This window comes from Phodopus roborovskii, unplaced genomic scaffold (genome assembly GCF_943737965.1).
Source record: "Phodopus roborovskii unplaced genomic scaffold, PHOROB, whole genome shotgun sequence".
NCBI lineage: Eukaryota > Metazoa > Chordata > Mammalia > Rodentia > Cricetidae > Phodopus > Phodopus roborovskii.
Window position 1 is genome coordinate 20612443 of NW_026126448.1, and position 27481 is coordinate 20639923.

At 42.7% G+C, this 27481-nt stretch overlaps 1 protein-coding gene across 3 annotated transcripts; it reads right to left on the minus strand.

The window, feature by feature from the left end:
• Window positions 1-19: 19 nt before the first annotated feature.
• On the minus strand, window positions 20-27275 carry Fam76a (family with sequence similarity 76 member A). 3 transcript variants are annotated; one of them, XM_051189009.1, is made up of 9 exons: window positions 27086-27274; window positions 25592-25656; window positions 21234-21288; window positions 19745-19897; window positions 15652-15809; window positions 12898-12984; window positions 5690-5825; window positions 2824-2925; window positions 20-2077 (listed from the first exon to the last, which is right to left on the minus strand). In XM_051189009.1, exons 1-9 carry the CDS (start codon window positions 27164-27166, stop codon window positions 1991-1993), a joined length of 924 nt encoding a protein of 307 aa, XP_051044966.1. In that variant the 5' UTR covers window positions 27167-27274; the 3' UTR covers window positions 20-1990. The 3 variants fall into 3 exon arrangements, with proteins under 3 accessions (XP_051044966.1, XP_051044967.1, XP_051044968.1); XM_051189010.1 differs by lacking the exon at window positions 12898-12984 and having other exon boundaries at window positions 27086-27275; XM_051189011.1 differs by lacking the exons at window positions 20-2077; window positions 2824-2925 and adding an exon at window positions 4915-5094 and having other exon boundaries at window positions 27086-27275.
• Window positions 27276-27481: the final 206 nt, after the last annotated feature.

Below are 27481 nucleotides of genomic sequence, written 5' to 3' on the forward strand. Positions count from 1 at the left end.
AATTGAATCAAAATATTCATCTGAGTCAATATGAATTTTATTAACACACATTTGTCAAAGTCTGTACAAACCAAAACATTCCTATGTTTTAAAATGTCCATTATTACAAACATACAAAGAAACGGAAGGTGTTACCAAAAGTTACTCAATTTCATGGTAAAATGCTGTCATGATTTAAAAAACAAACAAACAAACAAACAAAAAAATATCAACATTTCAAGACTGAGATTTACTCTTTACCATTCAGGAGCTCATGGTAGTTTAGAAAATGTGTAGGTTTGCTGAGTATTAAATGCTAAGACCTTAAAAAAAAGAATTAGTACAAAACTAAATGAGCGTTTGTGTACTTTCACAATTCACATTCACAATTTCTCAGTCTTAGTTTTAAGAAACCGTGACTCATTCTTTTTCTACCTTCTTTTCCCCACAGCCGAAGCAAATGCATCTGAAATATAGTGTATGACAGTTATCTTTACCTAAAAGTTTCTCATTCAAAAAGTTACAAAATGATTCAGCACAGCACCCTTCCAAGCAGGGAAAACTGTATTCCCTACCATGGTGACATCTAAATACATGGCCCTTCCAGTCTCCTGTCAGAAAGAGCACTCACGTCAACATCTGTCCCTCCGTGTGCATGAGTCTCTTCTGACAATGCAATCACTAACTTCAGAGCACCTGCTGGGAACAGTGACCTTTGCTGTCCAATGCTGGTGGATGTGGTCCAAACGTCACCTGTCTTCACCATCGGCTCTAACTCTGGTACCGTTTGCACCGATTCCAGGGTTTGTTGTGTGTCATGGCACATACTGCCCGTCTCTAGTTGCTTTCACAAACATAGAGGAGTGAGGCTCCACATGAACCTATCCCTTCCCACCCGTCTACTGGGTCAAAATAAGGAGAAGGGCACACTCAGGGAGGCCCAGCTGCTCCCAGGACAGGATGAGGACAGGGGGTAAGGCGCAGTGAGATGTCTCCCCACCACACAGCCCACACTGAGCCCTGAAAACACAGTAGTTCAAATCTTATCCCACTTGACTCTGCTCATGTTAAAAGAAAAAAAAAAAGTGTTCTGTTAACAGCCTAGTATGACACTGACACAAGCAAGAAACAGGTATGCTTTTAAAAAAGAAGTGGCAACGTGGGAATTTACAATTATGTAAAAGGAGGGGGGTAGGTAGAGGGGAAGTGTCCAGTACAACCTGGACAACCGTTCTTTCTGCCCTTACTTAAAGACAGACTGGTCAATCTCTGCACCCTTAAGCATCTCCTCAATGCTCTCCCAGAGTCCTCCGAAGGCACTTAGCTCCACACTTACGCCTCCAGCATTTACCTTTACTCTAAGGTAACGAGAAAGAAAAGATCGGATTCTCTTACTAAAAGCTAGCAAACAAGACTGCATTTTTTTCTTTTTTCCAAAGAGGCATTGCTTTTACAAGAACTAGCTAGGCTACCATCATTCCTTTATCAAGAAAAGGTTTCCTTTTTAAAAAATAAATAAAACTCTGTCTATACATAGTACAAAGGTCATACATAATATACCTGGAAAAAACCCAAGAGTATACCCTGAAGCAAAAGGTTTATTGGCGAGAGAAAGCCTCTCTCACCGCACGAAGTCTCAAGGTGGCAGTTTTCAAGGTTCAGAGGGTGGCAGTGATGGTGGCAGTGATGCACAGTGGACGACAGGTGTGACAGTGGACAGAAACTCTGCACATAACACTGAGCAGTGACCACTATGGAAAACATCAAGTACTAAAGTGGGGAGCGCACAGGGGAGCGGAGGAGGAGCAGGTCTGAAACCCCAAACGCTCAGCATGCAGGCATAACGGCACAAACCAGGTGTTTCCATTCAGCCCACTACATTCGCACAAAGAAGGGTAACGGTTAAGAAAATAGAGATTTTGTAAGAAAGCACAATTCCCAGAGAACAGCCAGGTTGCCAACCCTGACCCAGGAGCACTGGCTGTTGTTGCTGGGAGCCTTCTCAGGGTCTTCATGGAGATGTTATGGTGCCCGACTTCTCAGACTTCTTGCTCTTGGACAAAGCAGCTGCCTGTTTCAGAAGCTCTCTGTTTTTGGCCTAAAAACCATAAAAATAAGTCAGTGCAAGAGCAGCTTTCCCAGGACAGTCTGTGCTTTCTGCGCAGAATGAGTTTAATGGGTAATGATAATAACGGTAAGGTCTGTGTGGATGTAAGGGGGTGAGGGAGCACTCTGAGAGGCAGGCACTGGTCCAGAGAAGGGAAATCAACAGGAAGTTCTGGGGCTTGACACCTGGTTAAGTAAAAAAGTATCTGGTAGATGTGCACTGGTGAGTTTGATCTACAAAAAGATGGTGTGTACAACACACACCAGCCAGGGAGCCCTACTGAGCAAGATAAGTAGGATTATAGTTCAGATATCTGGACTCACATCTGGTGAATTAAAGAAATAAAAGGGTACATTTGTTAATTCCAGTTCTTGAGAGAAGAAGATGAAAACACAGGGCTGGAGAGATGTCTCAGAGGTTAAGAGCACTGGTTGTTCTTCCAGAGGTCCTGAGTTCAATTCCCAGTACCCACATGGTGGCTCACAACCATCTGCAATGAGATCCGGTGCCCTTTTCTGGCCTGCGGGCATACATTCGGGCAGAACACTATACATAATAAATAAATCAAAAAAAAAAAGACAAAAAAAAAAAAAAAAAAGACAAAAACACACCTAGCTTAAATAAAACAATGAAAGCTGTCTGAAGGGGTTTGTGCACTTTGTAAACACCCAGAGAGAGAAAGCAATGTAAGGGATGGTTATCAAACAAAACCCTCAGCACACCAGGTCACCACATACCTGCAACTGCTCTGTGACTTCCTTGTGGGTTTTCTCCATTTGATTCATTTTGGCCCGAGTCTGAGACTCCTGATACTGAAAATCAGCCTTCAGCTCTGTAATCTGAAGGAAAAAAATCAGAGTGACTCAAACAACTTGATAATGGTAAATGTTTTGGTATCAGACATCTAAACAGACAGTCGTCCAATTTAATGGAATCACCATCCATTGAGGACATACAGTATCCTTTTCCTTAAGGCTTTTCTGAAGATTCACAAACTCCCAAGCTCTTCCTTGCCCCCTCTCTTCTATTCTTCCTTTTTGGGTTTCATTCCCCGGGCTATCTTCAAAGTCCTAGGGTCAAGAATTCTCCTGGCTCAGCCTCCCAAGTGGCTGTGGTTACAGCTGCATACCGCCTCCCCCAACTCTGAGTAAACATTTCTGGCTGGCCATGATGGTTGTGCATACATGTAATCTAAGCACTCAAGAGGCCAAGGCAGTGCGGCAGGGCTACCTCAAGGACAGCCTAGGCTCTACAGTGAAACTGTCTCAAAAACAAACACACCCACCCAAACAACAACAGCAAAGAACTTTGGGTACTTAAACTACTAATCCTTTTAAGATTTGACAGCTCCAACAATTCTCCGAATGCTCAACTACAAATAAAAGTTGACAGGGTTTGAGAAGAGTAGAGAGTAATCATTGCTCTCATTTCCAAGAACACTGATGTATTATTTTATTCAATCTTTATTATTTTATTTAGATTTTTTTTAAAAATTCTATTATTTATGTATGACACGTGGGCACAAAAGTGACACAGCACATACTTGGAGGTCAGAGGACAACTCTGTGGAGTTTCAGTCTCTAGGGATCCGGTTCAGGTTGTCAGGCCTTGGCAGCTAGCAACTGAGCCACTGAGCCATCTCAGCACACCTACTGTGTTTACAAAAACATTTCTAAGTTACATTTGCTTATCTACTTACATGTGAGTGTGTGTGCCACAGTGTGCATGTGGAGGCAGGGAACTTGAAGGAGTCTGCTCTCTCTTTCTATGGTGTAGACCCTGGGGATCGAACTCAGGTCACTGGCTTTGGTGGCAAGCACCTGAGACTGTTGAACCACCTCACTGGCCCTATTGTTTTTTAAAATTAACTCATACTTTGTCTGAGGTCTAAAGGTTAAAGTATGCCACAAGGACCAGCAGTGTCAATGTGCTGATTTCCAACTCTACACACCAGACTCACGTCTATTGCTGCATATGAATTTAGTCCCAGCGCTTGGGAAGCAAAAGCAGGTGGATCTCTGAGTTCAAGGCCAGCCCAGTCTACGAATGAGTTCCAGAACAACCATGGCTACACAAAGCAACTCTATCTCAAAAAACAAAACTAAAACAGTTTGGGTCATGGTGGCACACATCTTTAATCCCAGTATTTGGAAGGCAGAGGCAGAATGAGCTCTGTGAGTTCAAGGTCAGCCTGGTCTACAAAGTGAGCTCCAGGACAGTCAGGACTACATAGAGAAACCCTGTCTTGAAAACAAAACAAAACAAAACAAAACAAAAAACAAGCAAGAGACCAATGAGCTGGCTCAGTGGGGAAAATGCCACCAAGTCTATGACCAGGTTGCAAACCCCTGGACACATGCCTCCACATACACACTGTGAAATGTGTCCACCCCATAAATAAATAAAATGTTTAAAAGAAACTTTAAAGCATGAAGACATAATATCAATACTAAAGATGTTAAGGTATTCAGTATTTATGGCAGTTCAGTTAGTACGGCAACTATCATCAATGAAACAGCTCTGTAAAAATCAAGGAGCCAGGCATGTTTCTTGTAACCCTAACACTTGGGATGTGAAAGCAGAAGTTTTGCTGTAAATTGGAGGTTAACTTGGTCCACAGAGCACATTCCAGACCAGTCAGGCCTACATATCAAGATCCTATCTCAAAAATCAAAACTGGGGCTGGAGAGTTGCCTCACCTGTTACTCCAGAGCCAGTGGCTCTAATGCCCTCATTCAACCTCCAAGGACACCATGCACACTTGTGGTACATGTACACACATGCAGGCAAATACTCAGACACTTAAGAAATAAATCTAAGGCTGGGTATTGGTGGCTCATGATGCCTTTAATCCCACTGCTCAGGAGACAAGCAGGCAAATCGGAGTTTGAGGCCAGCCTGATCTATAGAGCAAGTACCAGGCCAGGGCCAAAAATAAAATAAAAGTCTATAAAGAGTCATCAAATCATCCAGGAAGAAATGACACATAGGCATCAGGTTGTTATAGCCTGAGAGTATTTATATCCCAATTCTATACCCACTCCCCACTCAGCACCTTCTCCCCTCCCCCCTTTTTTCCTTTTCTTAGACAGAGCCCAGGCTGGTCTAGAACTCATCATTCTGCATTGCTTCCTAACTCCTGGGATTATAGGTTTGTGCCAGCATGCCTGGCTTTTATTCAATACCTTGAGATGGCAACCTTTTACGACAGCTCACACTAAGTAGTTTATTACTAGAAATGTAGCTCAGTGACACAACACTTCCTAGCACCTCCTCACCACACCCGTGTACACACAGACACACACAGAAATACATTGTTATATGCTCCCTGCTGGAGACTGAACTCTAGGCCTGCCTGGAGCATACTAGACAAGCACTTGGCACTGAGCTTCACCTTCGGCTTTACACATAGTTTTTTAAACTGTTAGACTCATTATCTAATGTCCTGCTGAGAAGTGGAAGCTCCTCGGAAATGCTGAGAAAGATCAGCTTTCTGAACCCCTAGGCTGAATGTCATCCCAGGAATCAACTTGGCAAACAGACACCTCTTCTCCAGGAGTCTGTACCCAACAGAGGAAGCATCATCTCCCACTGCACTCATACCTTCTTCTCTTTCTCTAATATCATCTGATCCTTCTGATGCAGCATCTTCTTCAGAGTGGCCACCTCTTCCTTCAGCTGGGCAATGATGACAAAGTGATCAGTGCCGGGGGAATCCAGAGCCAGGTCTGGGGAAAAGCTGAGCAGTAAACGAAGACAGAAATTTCATAACTTGAATGGAAAACTTTTCTCTACCTAGGACACACTCCAGGTCACCTGGCGGTGACCTTAGGGTCAGTAACTATTTGAATTCTGGCCAACAAAGTACATTGGTCAGTGCACTTCAGACTCACCAGTATCTGCTGGACTTGAACCAAGCACAGGAAAGGTGGGCATCAGAAAACGATGCTAATCCAACTACAACTCCATAACCTCTCAAAAGTGAGACCAAAATAAACATGACATCCCAAAAGCTAAGGTTACTACTTCAGGCTTGGTGAAGATCTCCAGGTGTTACTGGTCATACAGCCATGTTTGTGATTAGAGATCTTTCCTAGAATCCTGGATAGACTATCAATTATGAGCGCAAGCCCCTAAGAAACTGAGGTACCTGGTGGCACACACCTTTAATCCCAGCACTCAGGAGGCAGAGGCAGGTGTATTTCTGTGAGTTTGAGGCCAGCCTGGTCTACAGACTGAGTTCCAGAATAGTCAGGGCTACACAGAGAAACCTTGTCTGGAAAAACCAAAACAAGAGAAAGAAGAAAAGAAACTGCAGCCCCAACCATCCAGTCTCCCCTAAAAAGATGGGGTGTACAGGAAGACTAGCTTCTGTGCTACACTGGCAGCCTATAACCTTAATATTCAGCAGGACGAGGCAACAAGACTGCTGTAGTCTGAGGCAGGCCTAGGCTATATATATAGTGAATTTCAGGACAGTCTGAGCTATCATATGAGACATGGCCTCAAAAAACAACAAAAACAATTTGTGATGCTTGGTGGAGAAAGGGCCAAAGGCACCAAACTCCAGTCATGTCACATGCTTTCTACAACGCACTACTTTGTGCTGGTGGCTCTCATGTCCTTTTAGCAGACCCTCCTAACCTCTCCCACTTCAGGTATCTGTAAGGCCCTGAAATTACTTCAAAATCTTTTCTGGGTGAGGATCCAAAGTCTTCCGTATATCAGAGGTGCCTCAGACTAAACAAGGAATCACTGAAGGTCACTTCCTGTTTTTCTTCAGGGAATTCCCACAGGAAGTTCTGTACTCTTCTTGACAATCTTTAAAGCAACACACAAATGTGGATACTGATCTCAATCCTCTGTCACAGCCCCTTGAGTTTGCTCCTTCCTGAACCTTACATGGCAGCTAAAATGCAGCCTTTCTACTGCACATGCTCCCTCAGTTTCCAGTCAGACACTCCTAAGGCTGGGGCTGGAAGACAGCAGGCAACTACTGACCACAGCATTACCCTCACTCAACCCATCCACTTGAGGCATCTGGGACAGAGCCCTGGAGGGGACTAAACTGATGCTCTCCTAAATGACCAATATGCACAAGTGTAAGTTCAGGATGAGCAATAGCCAATCAAAATAATAAACCAGGCATTCAGGATAAGGGCCATCAGTCTTCTTTCTCCAAGTTCAATTCTGGAAGTTTCCTTGTATCTATTTCAATATCCAACAAAACATGTCTTTCCTCAACCCGACAGCCTATTTAAACTCACAACTAGAGCAGGTAAGGGCAGAGTACATGCTGACCTAGTGTAAATTTTCACTGTCTCCTACGCTCCAAACACTCTGCTCTACTTGCTTCTTAGGAGACAATCTCTGCTGTTGGCAGTGCTGAGGATTGAAGCTAGGGCCTCGTGCACGAGAGGAGAGCATTCAACCACAGGGCTTAGATGCAGGCCATAGCAATCACTCTTGTACCAATCAATTGTGGCAAAATCAGCCCAGTCTATCCTGCATTAGGGCCTGATCCCTCTGACTCTAGGACTGCCTACAGCGCACTTAGCAGTATGACTGAAGACTAAGGGGTGGATTTTTCTCAAGAAAGGAACACTGGCTAACTCATATCCCTTTGATGGGAGATGTCATTTTGTAAATATGTTTCTCCATATTAACCCAATTTATATGTTTTTAAAATGCTTTAACTTCAAAATTTAAGTCTAAGGACAGGTTACTAGGGAAAAGAATTCTAATTCCCAAATACTGTCTATAAATATTTATTTTCATTTAAATGGGCTTGGTTATAAATGGTTAATAATCACAACCAATCTCTTTTTAAGGTAAAAAGGGGATTATGATATAGAAATGAATACTTTGTTTTGGAATGAATTTTCATTTATCGATACAAATTTAAGGTCAATTTTGTGATAAGTATTATCTCTCTTGTTTAGGTATTGTGTTTATATAGCTCATTTGAAAATGTAATATATAACTAAGTATAGATTGTAGTTACCTATGATAGTTAAAACTTATAGTTAAGTTAGTTAAGTTTTCTAGATATACAGAAATATATTTCAAATGGATAGGCATTCTTCAAACCTTTCAAAGACCTACAAAATATGGCATTTAAAATGGTTTAGGGTTTTTCTTAATAGTGAGGCACAACTGCTCCTGGCAACATCACCTTCATCAGAAAGGAAGATGGACATCGAAGAAATTCCTAAGGAAGCTTACTTCCAATATGGCAAGACTAGCCATTTGGGCAAGATACTGCTCTTGTCTAAACTGTTCGACTTTATGCTGTATAAACTGGACATGCATGACCAACAGGAAAATGACTGCTAAAACAAGATGGACAGTGCTATATAGGGTTTCTGATTCATGGAAGAGTCTTCCAGACATTCTACAAGACACAGAGAAAAGTAACTGACAAACTGCCAATACAGGTGGACAGTTTAAACTTTCCTGCTTTTCTAAGGTGTCTGCCAGACACACCATGGCCTATAGGTTAAAGATGGAACATTACAGAAGAACTTCAGGTGACTGAACAGGTAGTGAGATGTCTCTGTCGTTTCTAGAGTTTATATACTATCTTTCTATGGTCTTTGATGTAGTTGAAGGCAGATAGTGATGGTTATAATTTTCCTTAATTAGGATTAAAGATAAGTAACATATAAGACTAGACTCACAAAGATAGGATATTTTCTTTAAATCTTGCTAAATGTTAATGGACTAAACATTATTAACTATAGTTCTTGCTTAATAACTGTTTTGTTATATATTTTACTATGTTAAAGTTAAAACCCTTCTTTTTAAACAGAAAAGAGGAGATGATGGGAGATGTCATTCTGTAAATATGTTTCTCTTATAGGTTAATGAATAAAGCCCTGTTGGCAAATAGGAAGGCAAGATAGGCATGACTAGGACACAAGGAGGATTCTGGTAGATGTAAAAGGGGAGATTCAAGATATAGAGACTTGAGAAGAAGGTCCAGACTCTCTCTCTGGTAAGATAAGGCCACGTGGAAATACTTAGATTAATAGAAATGGGTTAATATTTAAGACAAGAGCTAGACAATAAGAAACAATAGTAATAAGCCAAGAGCTTTATATTTAATACAGCATCTCTATGTGTTATCTGGGGCTGACACAGCTATGGGTCCAGGCTGGTGGGAAAACTGCTCATAACATTCCTCAAATCAGAAAGTTTTGGTCACAACTTTAACTAGCAAATTAGAAATATTGAGTGGAGGCTGTGAATTTTGTAGGCTACTGAAAAACAAATAGACTAAGATACCTTCTAGGTTTCAGAACATCACAGAAAACTAAGATAATGTGTTCTGTCTACAACATGAAAAGCTAAGGGACAATGAATAAGGCAATGAATAATGGCTAGGCACGGTGGTGCATGCCATTAATTCTATCACTTGGGAGGGGGAGGGGAGGTGGATGCAGGCAGATCCCTGAGTTCCAAACCAGCCTAGATATGAATAGAAAGTTCCAGGATTGCTTCTTAGTCTTTTGACTAAGACGAAGTCTTTATATAGTAATATTCATATCAATTTAATAGAAAATTCCAGGCCAGCCAGGTCTACATAGTGAGACCCTGTGTCAAACAAAGAGACAGAGAGAGAGAAAGAGAGAGAGAGAAGAGAGAGAATGTAACTCAAACATGCCTCAATATTAAATAAGGGAATATGGCAATATAAGATCAACACAGAACTGCCATGAAGGAACATACAGAAGACATAAGGAATAAAGTTTAAGGACTAAAAGCATAAATTAAAAAAAAAAATAGTGTTGAAGATTGAAAACTAAGGGCCCTCTGCTAAGGAAGCACTCACCAGTTACTCAACAGCTGCTCCCATCCCCCAGTGCATGAATATATATACCATACTTCAGGGATAAGGAAGAACCTTAGTTGACAATGTTTGTGCACTATGCACAAGGCCCTGGGTTGGTTCTCTAGTAAAACATAAACCTGGCAAGAGTGGCCCATGCTTGTAATTCCAGGTCTCAGGAGGTAGAGATGGGACAATCAGAAGTTCAAGGTCATCCTCCATTACACAGAGAATGAGATTAGCCTGGGATACACTGTCCCATTTACACACACACACACACACACACACACACACACACACACACACACACAATGAAGTGCTTGCTTTGGCAGAACATATACTAAAATGGGAAGATTTTGTATTGAAAAATACAAAGATCACCATGGCCCCTGTGTAAGGAGGATATGCTAATCCCTGAAGCATTTCATATTTATAAATAAAATATTGTTTGAATATTTAAAAAGGAGCATCAAAATTTGTAAAAATAGCCAGGCATTGGTGGTGCACGCCTTTAATCTCAGTACTCAAGAGACAAGTGGATCTCTGTGAGTGAAGAGTCCAGCCTGGTCTTCAGAGCTAATCCCAGGACAAGCTCCAAAGCCACAGAGAAACCCTGTATCAAACAACAACAAGAAAAAAATTTGTAAAAATGCCTTTGCATTGTTTCTGTAAAGTGTCCGTGCACTCCAGGCTGGTCTGGGGCTCCCTATGTAGCTGAGAATGACCTTGAACCCTTGACTCTCCTGTCTCTACCTCCTGAGTGCTGAGATGAGAAGTAGGTGACACTAGCCCCTCCTTTTTTGGTTCAAAACAAAGAAAAAGCAGGAAAAAAAAAAAAAACCCACAAAAAGTATAACAAAATTTAACTTATGTTGTGTTATGAAAACTTAAAAGAAAAAATGTAAACAAGCAACTAAATTATTAAAAGGACTAATGTGTGAACATTCAAAAGGAATATGTTATGGATGAACATTTCTGTGACAGCAGAAAAATAAATCACCTAAATTTTCAAATTGTAAGATAAACATGGTGGCACATCCTGCAATCAGTGGCTGGGGTAAGAGGATCATCTAAAGTCTGAGGTCAGCCTGGATTACCACCAAGTTCCAGGAGAACCAAAATTGCAGTGAGACTATCTCCAACCCTGCACTCCCCAGACAGAAAAATAAAAATAACAACCTTTTAAATCTATGAGGCTAGGGATGCAGCCTGGTGGTAGAGTACTTTCCTAAAGGGAGAAAGCCCTGGAATTCCCAATATCACATACACACAAAAACAGTATGGAGAAAAATGATCTTTTAATGTCTTCTCTGGAGGACATAATCATGTACCTAGCATCCCACCCAGCAAAACCATCCTTACTTGTGGCTGGGATATGATTCAACAATCTGCAGGGCCAGTCTAGGTTTTAGCTTGGTGCATCCAAGGTAACAGAGTGTAAGATTAAAGGCAAATACCTCAAGACAAACAAGCTGGCAAGAGGTGAAGCTGCTAAAGACTGGGCTGACAGAACCTCAGCTATCAATGAGCTTCCCAGGACCACCAGCACAGCCTGGGGATAAGGATAAGTAAGCTGATAGGAATGGAGGACCTGAAAGTACAGGGCTGGGCTTTAGTGGCCCTGCATTCTAGGGCTTCAAAAAAAGTGTTCCTTGAAGCAGTTCACAGGATCATGCAAAGATGATGGCACATCTGTTTTCTTCACAACAACCCAACTAGCTGCTGAAAAGAATGGGCGAAGAGACTAGACAGTTGGTCTGCATGGTTCTTTCCCACATACAACCTGAAAAACTTATGCATTTCCCAAAGGTTCAAGAAGTTGAAAACCGATGGGCAATGGTGGCATGCCTTTAATCCCAGCCCTCAAAAGGCAGAGACAGGCAGATCTCTGTTTTCAAGGCCAGTCTGGTCTACAGAACAAGTTCCAGGACAGCCAGAGCTGTTACACAGAGAAACTGTCTCCAAAAAAAAAAAGTTGAAAACCAATTAAACTAGTGTCAACAGACACTACTACCTCAGTAGGACCTAAAATCAAGGAAATAAAAACTGCAACAGGAAGAGGAGACTCCACAGACAGTTACACTCTGTGAGACAAAGCAACAGGCAGGGAGAGCGACAAATGTGAGCTCTCAGGATGGAGAAACTTCCAAAGACTTTGGGGAAGTGTCAGTGATCTCAATTCAGAATGCCTGAGCCCGGAGGAACAGGAAATGATGTCTCCACAACTCTGTTGGGAAGAGGCCCACTGCACCAACACAGACGGGCTCTAGGTACTAGGACAAAGCAGCTCATGAGAGGAAGCATCGATGAGAAGGAGAAAACATGCACTTAGGCCAAAACTGAAACAGAAACACTGAACTGTATCTCTCTCGCTTGTCCTGGCATCTATACAAGTAGACACTGAAGAAGTGTGGAGTACCCTGGCAGACATACAGCTCTGCCTTCACCCCTCTTCTACGCTCTCTAAACCAGCTCTTCCTGGAGACTACAGGCACACAACACAGAAGACCACCCATCTCCTCACTTCAGACTTCCTTAGTGGACTACAGAATTTAACTATAGTTAATCTGGTTGCTAGTTCTAAATGTGTATTTTTTATTTTTGAACTGGGTTTCACTATGTAGCCCTGGCTGACCTTGAACTCAAAGATCTATCTGCCTCTGCTGGGATTAAAAGAGTGTGCCATCACAACCAACTATATGGCCAACTATATGGACTGCCCTTGAACTCAAGGTCACTCATCTAACTCAACCTTCCAAATTCTGAGACTATGAGCATGAGCCAACACGCCCACTAAGTTCTTATATCCAACTGATATACAACTATCAGTAGCGCTTATATATAATTATAAGGTGACTAGCATAGGACCCACAACAGGTCCACTCAGGACCCTGGCTAGCTCCAAGGTACTCCCTCAAGTGTAGTCAAGAACTACGTAAGTGCTTCAAGTGTGCGTACACTCATACTCCAACTGGCTCACCTGTCTCCGTTAGTTGTGATTGACTCAAACTTGGATTTTTTCTTTGGGATTTCATTTTGAATTGAAGATGTAGAAAGTGTTTTCTGGCTTTTGATGGCAAAAAGAGAGAGACACAGATTAGAAATCAAGGATTAATAAAATACTCCAAGGAAAGTCTGTCAAATGGACCAACAATGTTCTGGGCAACAGCTTTATAATTTTTTTTATTTTTATTTATTTATTTATTTATTTATTTTTTGGTTTTTCGAGGCCGAGTTTCTCTGTATTGTTTTGGAGGCTGTCCTGGAACTAGCTGTGTAGACCAGGCTGGCCTCAAACTCACAAAGATTCGCCTGCCTCTGCCTCCCAAGTCCTGGGATTAAAGGCATGCACCACAGCCTGACCAAAAAATTATTTTTGATTAGTGAAATCTACTAAGGTGATTTAGAGGTTTGGATGCTCAGATGCATAGGCAGCCAGTTTCTATTGTATCAAAAACCATTACTTACTTACTACCTAATTATTAGGTATGAAAATAGCCCTAGTCAAACTTTAAGAAGTATGTTTTCTGTTTTAGGAAGTCTTTCCCATTTCCTATCCCCCAAGCATCTTCCATCTCATAGCTCTGGGAAGTACAGACAAGCTATTCTCTGACAAGCCTGGCCCAAGGACATCCAGCATGAAAGTTGTAACAAGAGCCAAGCAGACACATCTGAACTCCTGGTCTTCCTCATCACATCTCTGTGAATTCACTCAAGACCTCAGTCCCACAATAAAGCTAGCTTTAAGTCTAATACAGTCACCCAAAACTGACTGAAACACCAAGATGGGAGTCTGTTGATGGGATGAAGTCCCTTTATACTGACAGATGTCCCAATGCTATACCCAAGCGAGGTGTGTGCTATTTTTTTTTATCTTGTGTGTGGGTATTTTGTCTGTATGTGCAATCTGCACACTGTGTGCATTGCCTATTGTCCTTAGAGGCCAGAAGCAGATATCAGATCCCCTGGAACTGGAGTTACAGATGGCTGGGAGTCACCATGAGGGTGCTGGGAAAAGAACCCAGGACCTCTCAAAGAGCAATGAGTGAGTGCTCTTAACCACTAAGCCACACTTCCCCCAAGTATGTGATTCCAGTGATTGCTGACCTCTCCTCAGTATGTGATTCCAGTGACTGCTCTATCCTTGGAACTCTTGACCACTGGAACTTCCTATTTTGAGGCTATTTTATTCTTGACTCTTGAATAATGAATGTTTCCAAATGCTTCTGTTCTCAGACTCCACTTTGAGTTGTACCATCCACACACACAGTTCTAACAGTGGCTTGTATGTAGTGGGGGTGAGAGTGGGAGTAGCTGGGGTATGTGAGAATGAGGTAGGATTTCATGTAGCTCACACTGGCCTAGAACTCCCTATGTAACTGCGGCTGGCCTTCCTGATCCTTCTGCTTCACCTCCAGAGTGCTGGGATTACAGGTGTGCATCACCATCTCCAGGCTGAGATGAAGTTCCTGTAACATTTCTTAGCTTACCTATACTTGCACAAAAAGAGTAGCCCCAATGGGAAGAGCTATAAACCCAAGCTTTGCAAACATTAGGCAACACTACACTGAGTTATATTCCCAGTCCTCAGTTCCCATTTCTTTCAGTGTCTTCTCTACTAGTCAGGGAAATTACTGCCAACACGGATGGGTCCTTCCCTTGCACAGGTCCCTTGCTGGCCGCCCATAAGACCAACCATGTGAGTAGTGCCCTTTCCTCCTCCTCCTCCAGTTTCCAACTATACAAATGGGCTGATGTTCTCCCAGGTTCTGTGTGGTCTCATGCCCTCTGGTCCCCTGGAAGCCTAGTCCCTCTACTAGGATACCTGCCCTGTCCTCTTCCGACAAGTCCAATCCACCCCAGGGGTAGTTACAGGAGGCTCTTCCCAAGCCAGCCTTCCTGACTTCCTAGGAAGTTAATTAGAACTGCTTCTCCTACCTGATTTGGACAAGTTTTCAAAGTGTGCCCATCCCATTAGACTGTGATGACTTGATTACAAGTCTGTCTTCTCTACCAGAAGGCATACTATTGAGAGCAGCATGGCTTTTATTCATCTCTGTATTCCCAGCAGAGTCTCTGGCCCACGAGAGTACTTAATAATGCCTAGTGAACAAACAAACCCATAATGACAGTAATAACAAAAACCAGCTAAAACCCATTGAATACCGTCATTAGAAAACAAACTGCTATTCATGTACTATATAATTTGCCTTCACAACAACCCCATGAGGAAACATTATTCTCTTTCTCATTGTCGATGAGAAAATTTGCTAGAGACAGGATTAAACCTAAGGCCCAATTCTCAACATCATTGCACATACTCTAAAAGGAAGATTCAGCCATCAACAAAAGGACATCTTTCAACTGGCTCCCACCCTGAAAAAGTCTAGAATACCTATCAACTATTTGTCCAAATATATATTTAAATGCAGTCAGTCCCTAGTCAGGAAACAAAACATCCAAACCCCACGAGATTATGCACAATTAAAGAAGAGAATTCCACCTAGAAGTTCTATACACCTAAAGACACAATACAGAAACCCCCCCCCCGCCCCCCGCCCCCCCCCCCGGCACTTGGAGACATACGAATTATAAATATGGAAAGCAAGAGACTTCCTAAAGCCTCATAACAATAGGAAACTTCTGAGATGGCGCCCTCCTGGACTGCCCGCGGAGTGAGGAGTGAGGCACTTGGCCTGCTGGCTCCTGCAGTCCCTCATGAACCTGGGGTTACCTGTTGTAATGGCTGCCACTACTCAGGCGACTGTACTGCTCCTTCTCCTGATGGCTGGCTCGAGAAGAGCTGCTCAGATGTTTCCTCTGCTCTTTGGTCTTCTGAAGGACACGCTTGTATGACAGTGTGCACAGCCAACACAGCAGCTTCCCATCTACCTAAAAACGAGACAAAATTAAGAGGTGAGATCAGTGCTCAACCATGAACACTAAGACGATGAGCACTGGCAGCTAGAACCACTGGGTTAAGCTTGCCAAGTGCAAGCTGTGTAAGCATGAGGCAAGTCACAGGATATACGTAAATTACCTAATATGGTGCCAAACACATAAAAATTGATTGTTTTATAGTGTATATCTTTACTCCAACACTCCACAGACAGAGGCGGGTGGACCTCTGAGTTTGAGGCCAGCCTGATCTACAGAGTGAGTTCCAGGACAGCCAGGGCTACAAAGAGAAACTGGTTTTCTTTTGAGACAGGGTCTCACCAAGTATCCTTGGCTCTCCTGGAACTCACTATGTAGTCCACAGATATCCATCTGCCTTTTCCTCCGAAGTGCTGGGATTAAAGATACACGGTATCATATGCGGGCCAACATCTTAAAAACAATGTTTTAGAATTATCTTATGTGTATAGGTGTGTTCTGCCTGAGTAGGTATCTGTGTACCACTCAAATGCCTGCTGTTTCTAGACGTCAGAAGAGTGCATCTAACTTCTGGAACTGGAGTTACAGATGGTTCAGGCTATCACATGGGTTCTGGGACCTGAATGCAGATCTATAAAAGCAAACCAAGTGCTTAACCCAAGACATCTCTCCAGGGTCCAACACCTTTCTTATTAAAGTCTAACTCTGCTTTAAGAAAAAAAAAAAAAAAAATCCAACTCAGGTATGGTAGCTCATAAGTCTGAGGCCAGCCTGGGTTACAAAGTGAGACTTTTGATCCCAGCACTTGGAAGGCTGAGGCTGGTGGATCTCTGGATCTCTAAGTTTGAGGTCAGCCTGGTATACAGATGAGTTCCAGAACAGCAAGTCCCAAACATATTTGGTCTTGAAAAACCAAATAAATAAATTTATCTTGCTGCCCCAGGGATGATGTCCCTAACTGGTTATCCAATACCAAGTGGTCAGTTCGAAAATCATATACATACAAACAGCACTAAATGGGCTGAGCAGGTTGTATTCACACATTTATGTGTTTATAAATATGTATGTAACAACAACAAAGAAAAAGAGGGCCTGAAATTTCAGAAGGAGGAAAAGATCAGGGAATATGGGAGAGTTGAAGGGAGAAAAAGGAAGGGACATAATTTTAAATTTTTTTGTTTTTTTCTGAAACAGAGTTTCTCTATGTAGCTCAGACTGGCCTCAAACTCAAGATGTGTCTGCCTTTGACTCCCAAGTGCTGGAATTAAAGGTGCGTGCCACCACTACCTAGCCTAATTTAAAATATTTTTAAATAAAAAATAAAATTTGAAGTAAAAAAAAATTATCTCAGTGTGGTGACACATGCCTACAATGCCAACACTCAGGAATGCAGGCAAGTGGATCAGGAGTGATGGGAGCCAATCTTACTACACACTGAGTGCAAAGCTGGCTGGGTTACATGAAACCTTATTTCAAAAAATAAAAAAGAAAGCCAAGTGTGGTGGTACAAATCTTTAAGATTAGCATTTGGGAGGCAGAAACAGGCAAACAGCCATTTGTTCAAGGCCTCCCTGAGCTACAGAGTTCCAGGACATCCAGGGCTACACAGTGAGAGCCTAATTCAAACAAAAAACAAACAAGCTATTTTCTGTAACTACCTCATTCAGTCTCCCTCTGTTTCTCTATCAGAAAACAATGAGAACAAATTGTCCAAAATTATTCAGCTAGCCCCAGGAATGAGACAGGACTCAGGTCTAAGGTATTGCAAAGCCCAAACTGTCCCCTATCCCTAGAGATGGACAGAACACTATTTTTTCCTCTTTATTTCTATTTATGTGTATTGGTGTTTTGCCAGCATGTGTGTCTATGTGCCATTTATGTAGAGTGCACTCGGAGGCCATAGAGGGTCTTGGATCTCTGGGACTGGAGTTTAAGAGGCTGTTGTGAGCTGCCACATGGGAGCTGGGACTCAATCCAGGGTCCTCTGGAAGAGCAGTGCTCTTAACCACTGAGCCACTTCTGCAGCCCAGGGAAGAGCATTACTCCCTACCTCCAGCTTTTCCAACATCTTTAGGGAAAGGTGTCCCAACTGACAGGCAGGAATATTTTCATCAATGAAAGTTATATCCCTCCACTAAAAATTAATCTGATTAGCAAGAGTCAGCCTTGAGGAGGTAGAGAGAGACAGATCCCTGTGAGTTTGTGGTCAGCCTGGTCTACAGAGTCAATGCTAGGACAGCCAGGGCTATGAAGAGAAACCCTTTCTCAAAAAACCAAAAGGAAACAAAAAGGAAGTCACTAGAGGGTTAAGCATAGAGAGAATAGCAAGACCAAACTCCAAACCATTTTGATCCATCAAGACACAGCAACTCCACATGCACATTCTATGTGATGTCATGCTGTGGTCTTTAACTTCAACAGATTTTTGCCAATTACCACTCATATGGAATATTGCTCACTATAATTTGAATTATTTAAAATTCTGTTGCACTGTTATTCATTCATGTGGAGAAGACTTTTTTATGCAGGTGGAGTGCAGAAGACAACTTACAGATGCCAATGTTCTCCTTCCACCATACGCACTCTGGACATGAACTCAGGTCATCAGGCTTGGAAACAAGAACCTTTATCCACTGAGCACTCTCACAGGCCCTAACCTGAATTATTAAGAAATGTTAAGAGAAGATGGGTGGTGATGCATACCTTTAGCTCCAGCACCTGTGAAGCAGGGGTGGATCTCTGAGTTTGAGGCCAGCCTAGTCTACAAAGCAAGCTCCAGGACAGTCAGGCCTATACAGAGAAACCCTGTCTCAAAAAACCAAAACAGGCTGGGTGGTAGTGGTATATACTTTTAATCTCAATATTCAGGAGGGAGAGGCAGGTGGATCTCTGGTAGTTCAAGGCCAGCCTGGTCTACAGAGTGAGTCCAAAACAGGCTCCAAAACTACAGAGAAACCCTGTCTCAAAACAAACAAATAAATAAATGAATACTGTTAGGGGCCAGCAAGACTGCTCAGCAGATAAACGCAAACCTAATGACCTCAGTTTAATACCTGAAATCCATATGATAAGAGAGAACGCTGAACTCTAAGGTGTACCTATGGTACAAAGGTGAGCACACACATGAACACAGAAGTAAACATATAAAATCTAACTGTAATGGGAAGAAATGGACAGGGCATGGTGGCACACAATTCTGATCTTAACAGTTAAAGCTAAATTGGTCTATACAGTGGTTTTCAAGCTAACCAGATACAAAGCAATCTTGTCTTAAAAAGCAAGCAGTGGTTAAGAGCCCTTGTTGTCCTTGTACAGAACCCAGATTTGATTTCCAGCATGCATGTGGTAACTTTCGACCACAACTAGCTCCACGTCCAGGGATATGATGCCCACTCCTGACCCTGTCCAGCACGCGCACACAAATACACACGTGCACACAAATACATACACACACACACACACACACACACACACACACACACACACACTATATATATATATATATGCAGGCCAAACACAAAGTAAGACAAATAATCCTAAGAAACACCATTTTTTGTTTTAAAGAAAAAAATGTGACTGCTAAGATGGTCCAGTAGGAAAGGCACTTGCAACCAAGCCTGTCCACCTGCGTTGGCTCCCTGGGACAGACATGGTGGAAACAAAGAACCTATCCCTGCAATCCCCCCCCCCCCACGCATACACACAAAGATGTTTACACTGTGGCAAGCATCCCTCTCATTGACACACAATAAATAAATGTAACAACAATAACAACAACAAAAAAAAACTACTTAAAGAAATGCTAAAATATAATGGTCTAGATTTGATAAATGAAGAAAGCAGTCTAACTCTCTGAGGTCAGTAACAGAAGGACAGAATTATGCCCTCCTGATTTGGCTCAATATAATTCAAAAAACCAAAAGACAAAGAAGAAAAGCCTAGCAATTTACCTTCTTTCGATCATCTCTCCTGTCAAACGCACACTGCTGCTTGCACTGTTCACAAGAATAAGGAGGTCCATACTTCTTCTCTGAATTTGTGCAGCGTTGGCATTTATTGCCAATAAATGCTGCAATTATGTTGCAATACTGACAAGGCTTAGGCTTAAAGGAGAGAAAAAGAAAGTATGAAGTAAGTATCATTTTTTTATAGTAGTAATTCCTACTCTGTAGCCTATGACACATGGTGAACACTATTCCCAACATCATGCATTTGTCTCTACATGTTCAAACAAAGACCAATTCTTTTTTGGGGGGCGGAGGGGCAGGGATTCTCTGTATTGCTTTGAAGCCTGTCCTGGAACTTGATCTGTAGACCAGGCTGGCCTCGAACTCAAGAGATCCACCTGCCTCTGCCTCTTGAGTGCTGGGATTAAAGGCATGTTCCACCAACGCCCAGCAAAGACCAATTCTTAGCATCATTAAAAAAATGATTGACTTTATTTTGGTTTATTGTTTTGTTTTGTTTTGTTTTGTTTTTTTGAGACAGGGTTTCTCTGTAGCTTTGGAGGCTGGCTTGGAACTCCTTCTGTAGACTAGGCTAGTCTTGAACTCATAGAAACATGCCTGCCTCTGCCTCCTGAGTAGTGCTGGGATTAAAGGTGTATGCCACCACTACCTGATGGATTATTCATTTTTTAAAATAAAATAGCAAATAGCCAAAGTTCATTAGTGTCCATGATGAAACTTCAACAAAAAAAATCCAGTAGAACACAGTTGAGTTTGAGCCAGCGTGGGATACATGAGACATTATCCCCAAAAAACAAACAGGCCAAGCATGGTGGTAAACACCTTTCTTTGATTCCAGCACTTTTGAGGCCAGCCAGAGCTACACAGTAAAAGTATGTCACACACACACACACACAGGCTAACCTTTTATATAAAAGAATGTTTGATGGATAAAGACATATTAAATGGTCCAAGACCAAAATAAAAATTGAGTCCACTTTGTGATTTTGCCATACCATTTCTATGGTGGGACCATAACGATAGACCAGAAAACAACAAGGTGGGTGGGCATGGTTGTGCTCAATGGGCAAAGGTGCTTGCCAATCCCAGAACTCACAAAGGTAGAGGAGAACAAACTCCAAAACTAACATTTACATACATGCTATGTCAACAAACAAATATCCAGGAGGGAAGGCAGGAAAGAAGGGAGAAGGAGGGGAAGACGGTGGAAAAAAGGAAGGTAAAGTTTATATATGATTTTTAAGCTTTTTATGTGCATGGGCATTTGCATATACATATGTGCAGTGCATGGGTACATTGTATTCAGAGGCCAAAAAGGGGCATCACATCCCCTGGAAATGGAGTCAACATGGTTGTGAGCCACCATGTGGGTGCCAGGAACTGAGCCATCGCTCCAGCCCTAGAGGTTGAGCTCTACGTGATCTGAGTACTCACTCCTGTTGGGATTTTGGTTCAGAGAAATCCTACTCACCGTTCCATACAGCTGCACGTTCTGAGCACACTTCTTGCATATTGTATTGGTTTTACTGTTGAAGAAAACAATGAAACAAGACTTCTCTTAGAACATCTGTAACCCATTCCTCTGAAATCCAAGGCACTTGTCATTGCTGAGGTGCTAGCGGTAGGGGGTGTATAGCCTGCACATTTGATAAACTAGTAATAAAACCCTAGTTTAAGGAGAGAATGAGTTTCTTCAGTTTGTGCCTCTCGCCCCCACCCCAGTTTGGTACTTTACTCATACAGCCCATTATGGTATAGATATGAATACTTTGTTTTGGAATGGATTTTCATTTATTGATACAATTTAAGGTAAATTTTGTGATATGTATATTTCTCCTCTTGTTTAGGTATTGTGTTTATATAGCTCAGTTAGAAATGTAATGTATAATGTAGTACAGATTATAGATAATTACCTATGATAGTCAAAGCTTATAGTTAAGTTAGGTTTTCAAGATACACAGAGATGTATTTGAGATAGATAGAAATTCTTCAAACCTTTCAAAGACCTACAGAATATGGCATTTAAAATGGTTTAGGGTTTTTCTTGAAAATGAGACATAATTGTTCCTGGCAACACCACCTGCGTCAGAAAGGAAGATGGACATTGAAGAAACTCATTATGGAGTTTACTTCCAATATGGCAAGACTAGCCATTTGGACAAGATACTGCTCTTGTCTGGACTGTTTGACTTTATGCTATATAATATAAGCTGGACATGCAGGACACAACGGAAAGTAACTGCTGATTCAAGATGGACATTGCTACAGAGATCCTGCTTCATGGAAGAGTCTGCCAGACAGTCTGCAGGACACAGAGAAAAGTGACTGACAAACTGCCAATACAAGAAGACAGTTTAAACTTTCCTGCTTTGCTAAAGAGTCTGCCAGACACACTATGGCCTGTGGGCTGAAGATGGAAGATTACAGAAGAACTTCAGGTGACTGACAAGGCAAGATGTCTCTGTCATTTCTAGAGTTTATATACTATCCTTCTGTGGTCTTTAAAGGAGTTGAAGACAGATAGTTATGGTTATAGTTCATTAGTTAGGATTAAAGATACGTTACTTAGACTTTAGACACACAAAGAATGATGGAATATTTTCTTCAAATCTTGCTAAATGTTAATGGACTAAATATTGTTAACTGTGATTCTTACTTGATAACTGTTGTATAATATATTTTGCTATGATAAGGTTAAAACCCTTCTTTTTATTTAGACAGAAAAGAGGAAATGATGGGAGATGTCATTCTGTATATGTTTCTCATACTGGTTAATAATAAAGCACCATTGGTCAAAAGGAAAGGAAGATAAGAGAGACAAGGAGGAAATAGGAAGTAGTAAGGAGGAGTCAAGATGGAGAATCTGGAGAGATCTGGACGCCAGCCGCCTCCCCGGTAAGAGAAGGCCATATGAAAATACATAGACAGCAAAAATGGGTTAATACTTAAGACAAAGCTAGCCAATAAGAAACCAGTACCTGGCCAACAGTATAATATCAAATACAGAGTCTCTGTGTATTATTTGGGGCTGGCGCGGCAGCAGGACAAGACCAGCTGCGGCAGGCGGAAAAAACGTACTCGTTACAGCCCATGCTGACTGCAAACTCACTATGTAGTTGAGAACACCTTTAACCTCCTGCATGCTAAAACTTCAGATGTGGGACCACCATGCCCAGCTTTAATTATGACATCTTTAAGTATCCAAAGTGGAAAATATGGTGTTCACCGAAACAAAATACCAGAAAAGAGGTTAATTCTCTCGGCTTCTGATGCATATTTGAGAAATTCCAGGTGAGGAATAAATGTGTGTCTGGAATATGAACTCCAGACTACACTCTGCTTTGTAAGGAAGACTAAAAATCAGACTCAGGGAAACAGATGCTATCCAGGACAAATACTTAGTATCTGTGATTTCTCGAAGTTTGCCACTGACCAGAATTAACACTTCCTTTGCCTTGTGAAGATTTAAAAGTCATGGTATGGGGGCTGGAGAGATGGCTCAGAGGTTAAGAGCACTGGCTGTTTCTACCAGAGGACCTGAGTTCAATTCCAAACAACCACATGGTGGCTCACAACCATCTATAATGAGATCTGGTGCCCTCTTCTGGTGTACAAGCATGCATACAGATAATTGTATACATCATAAATAAATAAAATCTTTAAAAAAAAAAAAAAGTCATGGTATGACCTAAGTGCCTGAACTAAGCAATCTGCTTACAGAAACCCCATCTTCAGATAAAGACAAATTAGCCAGCCATAGTGGCACATGCCTTTACATCCAGAGCAAGTTCCAGGCCAGCTAGGGCTACACAGTAAAAGTATGTCACACATACACATAAGCTAACACTTTACACAAAAGAATGTCTGATGGATAAAGACATATTAAATGGCCCGAGACCAAAATAAAAATTGAGTCCATTTTGTGATTATTTTGCCATACCATTTCTACAGAGGGACCATAACATTAGAACAGAAAACAATGTGGGCATGATGCTGTACATCTTTAATCCCATCGCTCGGAAGGCAGAGGCAGGTGGATCTCTGAGTTTGAGGTCAGCCTAGTTTACAAAGCGAGTTCTACGACAGCTAGGACTACACAGAGAAACCCTGTCTTAAAGAAAGAAAGGAAAGAGAAAGAATGAAAGGGAAGGAAGGAAGATAAATTAGACACCTCAAAATGGAGAACATTTTAACTGAAATTCAGGATATAGCTGATAGAGTTACTTGTCTGTCAGATGGAAGGCCCTGAGTTTAATTCCAAGCACTCACAAAAGAAAAACAGAAAAGTATGCAAAGCAAATATTTACCAGGGCAATTTTTAATTATCTGTATGTATGCATGCCTGCCTATTGGCAATCCCTGTGGGAGCAGGTGGTGCCCTCAGGGGCTCTCATTCCCTGGAGTTATAGTTTTGTTTGTTTTATACAGAGTCTTACTACGTAGCTTTGGTAGTTGACCTGTAGTTCACTATGTAGACCAATGCTGCAATTAAAGGACTGCTAGTATTTTATTGTGGGGGAAGAGCGGTGTTGCTGTTTTTCTGAGACAGGGTCTCTGAGTGCTGGGATTAAAGATATGTGCTCGACCAGCCAGCTTGTTTAAAGTCATGTGTCATTCACTCTCCAGATCCATGATCACTGTATATGGTATTTACCTGAGGCAAGGTCTCACCAGACCCTGGGATTGCAGGTTGGCACCACTGAGTGCTCAAAGGGGCAGAAAACTGAACTAGTAAAATAAAAATCTAATTGGACAATGGGTAATAATATACAGGAAATAACATGCATACTATATGCCAGTGAATATACAGGAAACCACATAACTGTGTATAATGTAACTGACTACAAATCTGTATGTTCTAGCTGGGTAGTGGTGAATGCCCTGAGCTCACTGCTATGGAGGCAGAGGTAAGCAGATCTCTATACATAAGACTATCCTGGGTTTGAGGCCAGCCTGGTCTACAGAATGAGTTCCAGGACAGCCTTCAAAGCCACAAAGAAACCTTGTCTCCAAGAAAACAAAACAAAACAAAAAGACTATTCTGGGACTGGAGAGCTGGGTTCTGGTTAAGAGCACTTTAGAGATTTCCAGAGGACCTGAGTTCAGCTCCCAGTACCCATGTAGGTATCTCATGCCACCTTTAACTCCAGCTCCAGGGACACCTGATACCTCTAGCTTCTACCAGAACTTGTACACACAAACACACTTAACAATAAGAATAAAACTTAAAAAAAAAAAAAAAAAAAGGTTGCTACAATACAACTAATTACAGCCCTATGTGTACATGCAAGCAGAATTTTTTGTTTGGTTGTTTTTTAGAGACAGGGTTTCTCTGTGTATAGTCCTGACTGTCCTGTATACCAGGCTGGACTTGAACTCACTGAGTTTTGCCTGTCTGCCCCCCTGAGTGCTGGGATTAAAAGCCATAAGCCACCAGCAGCAGCAAGCAAAAACCTTAAGAAATAAGTCTATTTACGTTTCTATTTGTTTTGGTTTGGTTTTCTTGAGATAGGGTTCTTCTGTGTAACCCTGATCATCCTGGAACTCACTCTGTAGACCAGGCTAGCCTTGAACTTGAAGATCCACCTGCCTCTGCCTCCGGAGTGTGTGTGCTACTATCCTTGGCATATATTTTTTAATGTTACTATTTTTCAAAAAAAAAAAAAATGTATGTTCTGGCCAGGCAATGATGACACATGGCTTTAATCCCAGACCTAGAGAAGCTAAAGATAAAGACCATTTCAAACTGAAAGCTAGCATGGACTACTGTCTCGAAAAGAAACCTAAAAACAGCAAGAAAACCTCTTTCAAAGTCAACCAGAACTCTACCTCTCCTGCTGGTACTCAGTCCTGCAGTAGGTGCACTTCACAACAGGGTGAGCAATCCGGCATTCCTGAAAAGAGAGGAGGCGATCATTTGAAAAGGCCCTGGGAGTGGAAACAGGCTTCGGCAGGAAGCAGCAGAGCTGGGGGCTAACTATTCCTAGCACAGCCACTACGCTTGAAGTGAGTCATGTAACTCCCTGAACCTTATTTTCCTCCTCTGTAATATCCTCATCACTTCCCTGCTGTTGGTGTGGAAATGGGAAACTGTATGAACTACTCATAGATTGAAAAGCAAATGTATGCATGAATAAAGCAGACTCCAGATTCCACGGCTGACTATCTGCCATTGTTGAATACCAAGGATGACTTGAAAATAAAGGCAACAGATTCAAGCCACTTTGTTTACAGAACTTCCTTTAAAAAAAAAAAAAAAAACAGCAGGTGGATCTCTGTGAGTTCCAGGCCAGCCTGGTATACAAAGTTCCAAGTCAGGCTCCAAAGCTACACAGAGAAACCCTGTCTCAAAAAACAAACAAATCAAAACCAAAAAAAAAATCATTCTTGGGCTGGGTTTAGGGGGCACACGACTTTCTGAAGAGACAATCGGATCTCTATGAGTTCCAGGACAGCCAGAGCTTCCCTGTCTCAAAAACAAACAAAAAGAAAATCTCAAATCTGTTTTTATATCAAAAGGGACACTGAAACACTCTCTCAGACTCAGTAAACATGAGTAGCTAAAGGAAAGAGGTAAAGATAAGAGCTTTTTTTTTCCTCGTGAGCTAGAAACATTCTGAAATATCTGAGAATTCATAAACAGTCATTTCATAGGAGTTTGGTGATTTAATTGCTGTTGCTCTATTCACCTGAACAAAGTGGGATGAAGAAACAAAACCGCTGGCATTTCAGGAGTTCAAAAATGGTTAGGGCAAGGCATAAGGCTACCAACAAGGTGCTAAAAAGTCATCTGATTTGTGCGTTCCAAGGCTACATTGAAAACTTTTTTCATTTTCCCTAATAAAGCCTTGCCACCTCCAACTTTTGAGATTGGCTGAAAAGTGCCCATGAAGTGTCCGAGTTCGAGACACTCCTCACAGGCTGCACCCAACTCCGGGATTCAATCTCAGGCGGGACAGGAGGGTCCCCGGGCCCTCATTCTGCACCCAGGGCGATCACAGCAAGAGGCGGTCCAATGAGATCCTGCCGGGGGAGCCAGTCGGGGACAAACAAGAGACTCGTCGTCCCCTCCCGCGACCTCACCGGGTCCGAGAAAACCCCGCCGTTGCTAAGCACCGGGAACGCCGGCTATCAGGGCCCGAACTCGGCCCCGGGCTCCCCCACGTGCCCCGCAGTCCCCGGCCTGCCCGGCGCCGTTTCTCGGCGAAGCGGACCGGCCACACCCTGCCCGAGGGGACCCCGGCGGGCGTCCTCGTAAGACCGAGAATTCCGAGCCGCGCCCGGAGCGTCCCCCGCTCCCGGCCGCCGCCCCAGCCCGCGCACCTTGCACAGCTGCTGCCCCTGAGACAGCGCCTCGAAGGGGAAGCGCTGGTGGCACTTGGTGCAGGCGTAGAGCGCCGCCATGTCCGGCCCGGGCCGTGCTCACCGCCGCCCCGCCCGCCGGCCCGCCGCTTTATCTGACAGTCTCAGGCACAACCTGGCGGCGGCGGCCGGCCGCGGGCTACGGAGGGCGGGCGAGCGGGCGGGCGAGGGCGGGCCGCCGGCGCGGGGGCGGGCTCTCCGGTGCTGAGCGGCCGTTCGCTGGTTCGCCTGGACGTCGATCAAACCGGAGGGGGCGGAACGTAAAGGTCCCAACGGCTCTGATTCGGTCTAGATTGGACTACGCCACTATGACGCTCGAGGCCGCGATTATGTAAAGCGCAGTCACGCGGGGGCGCC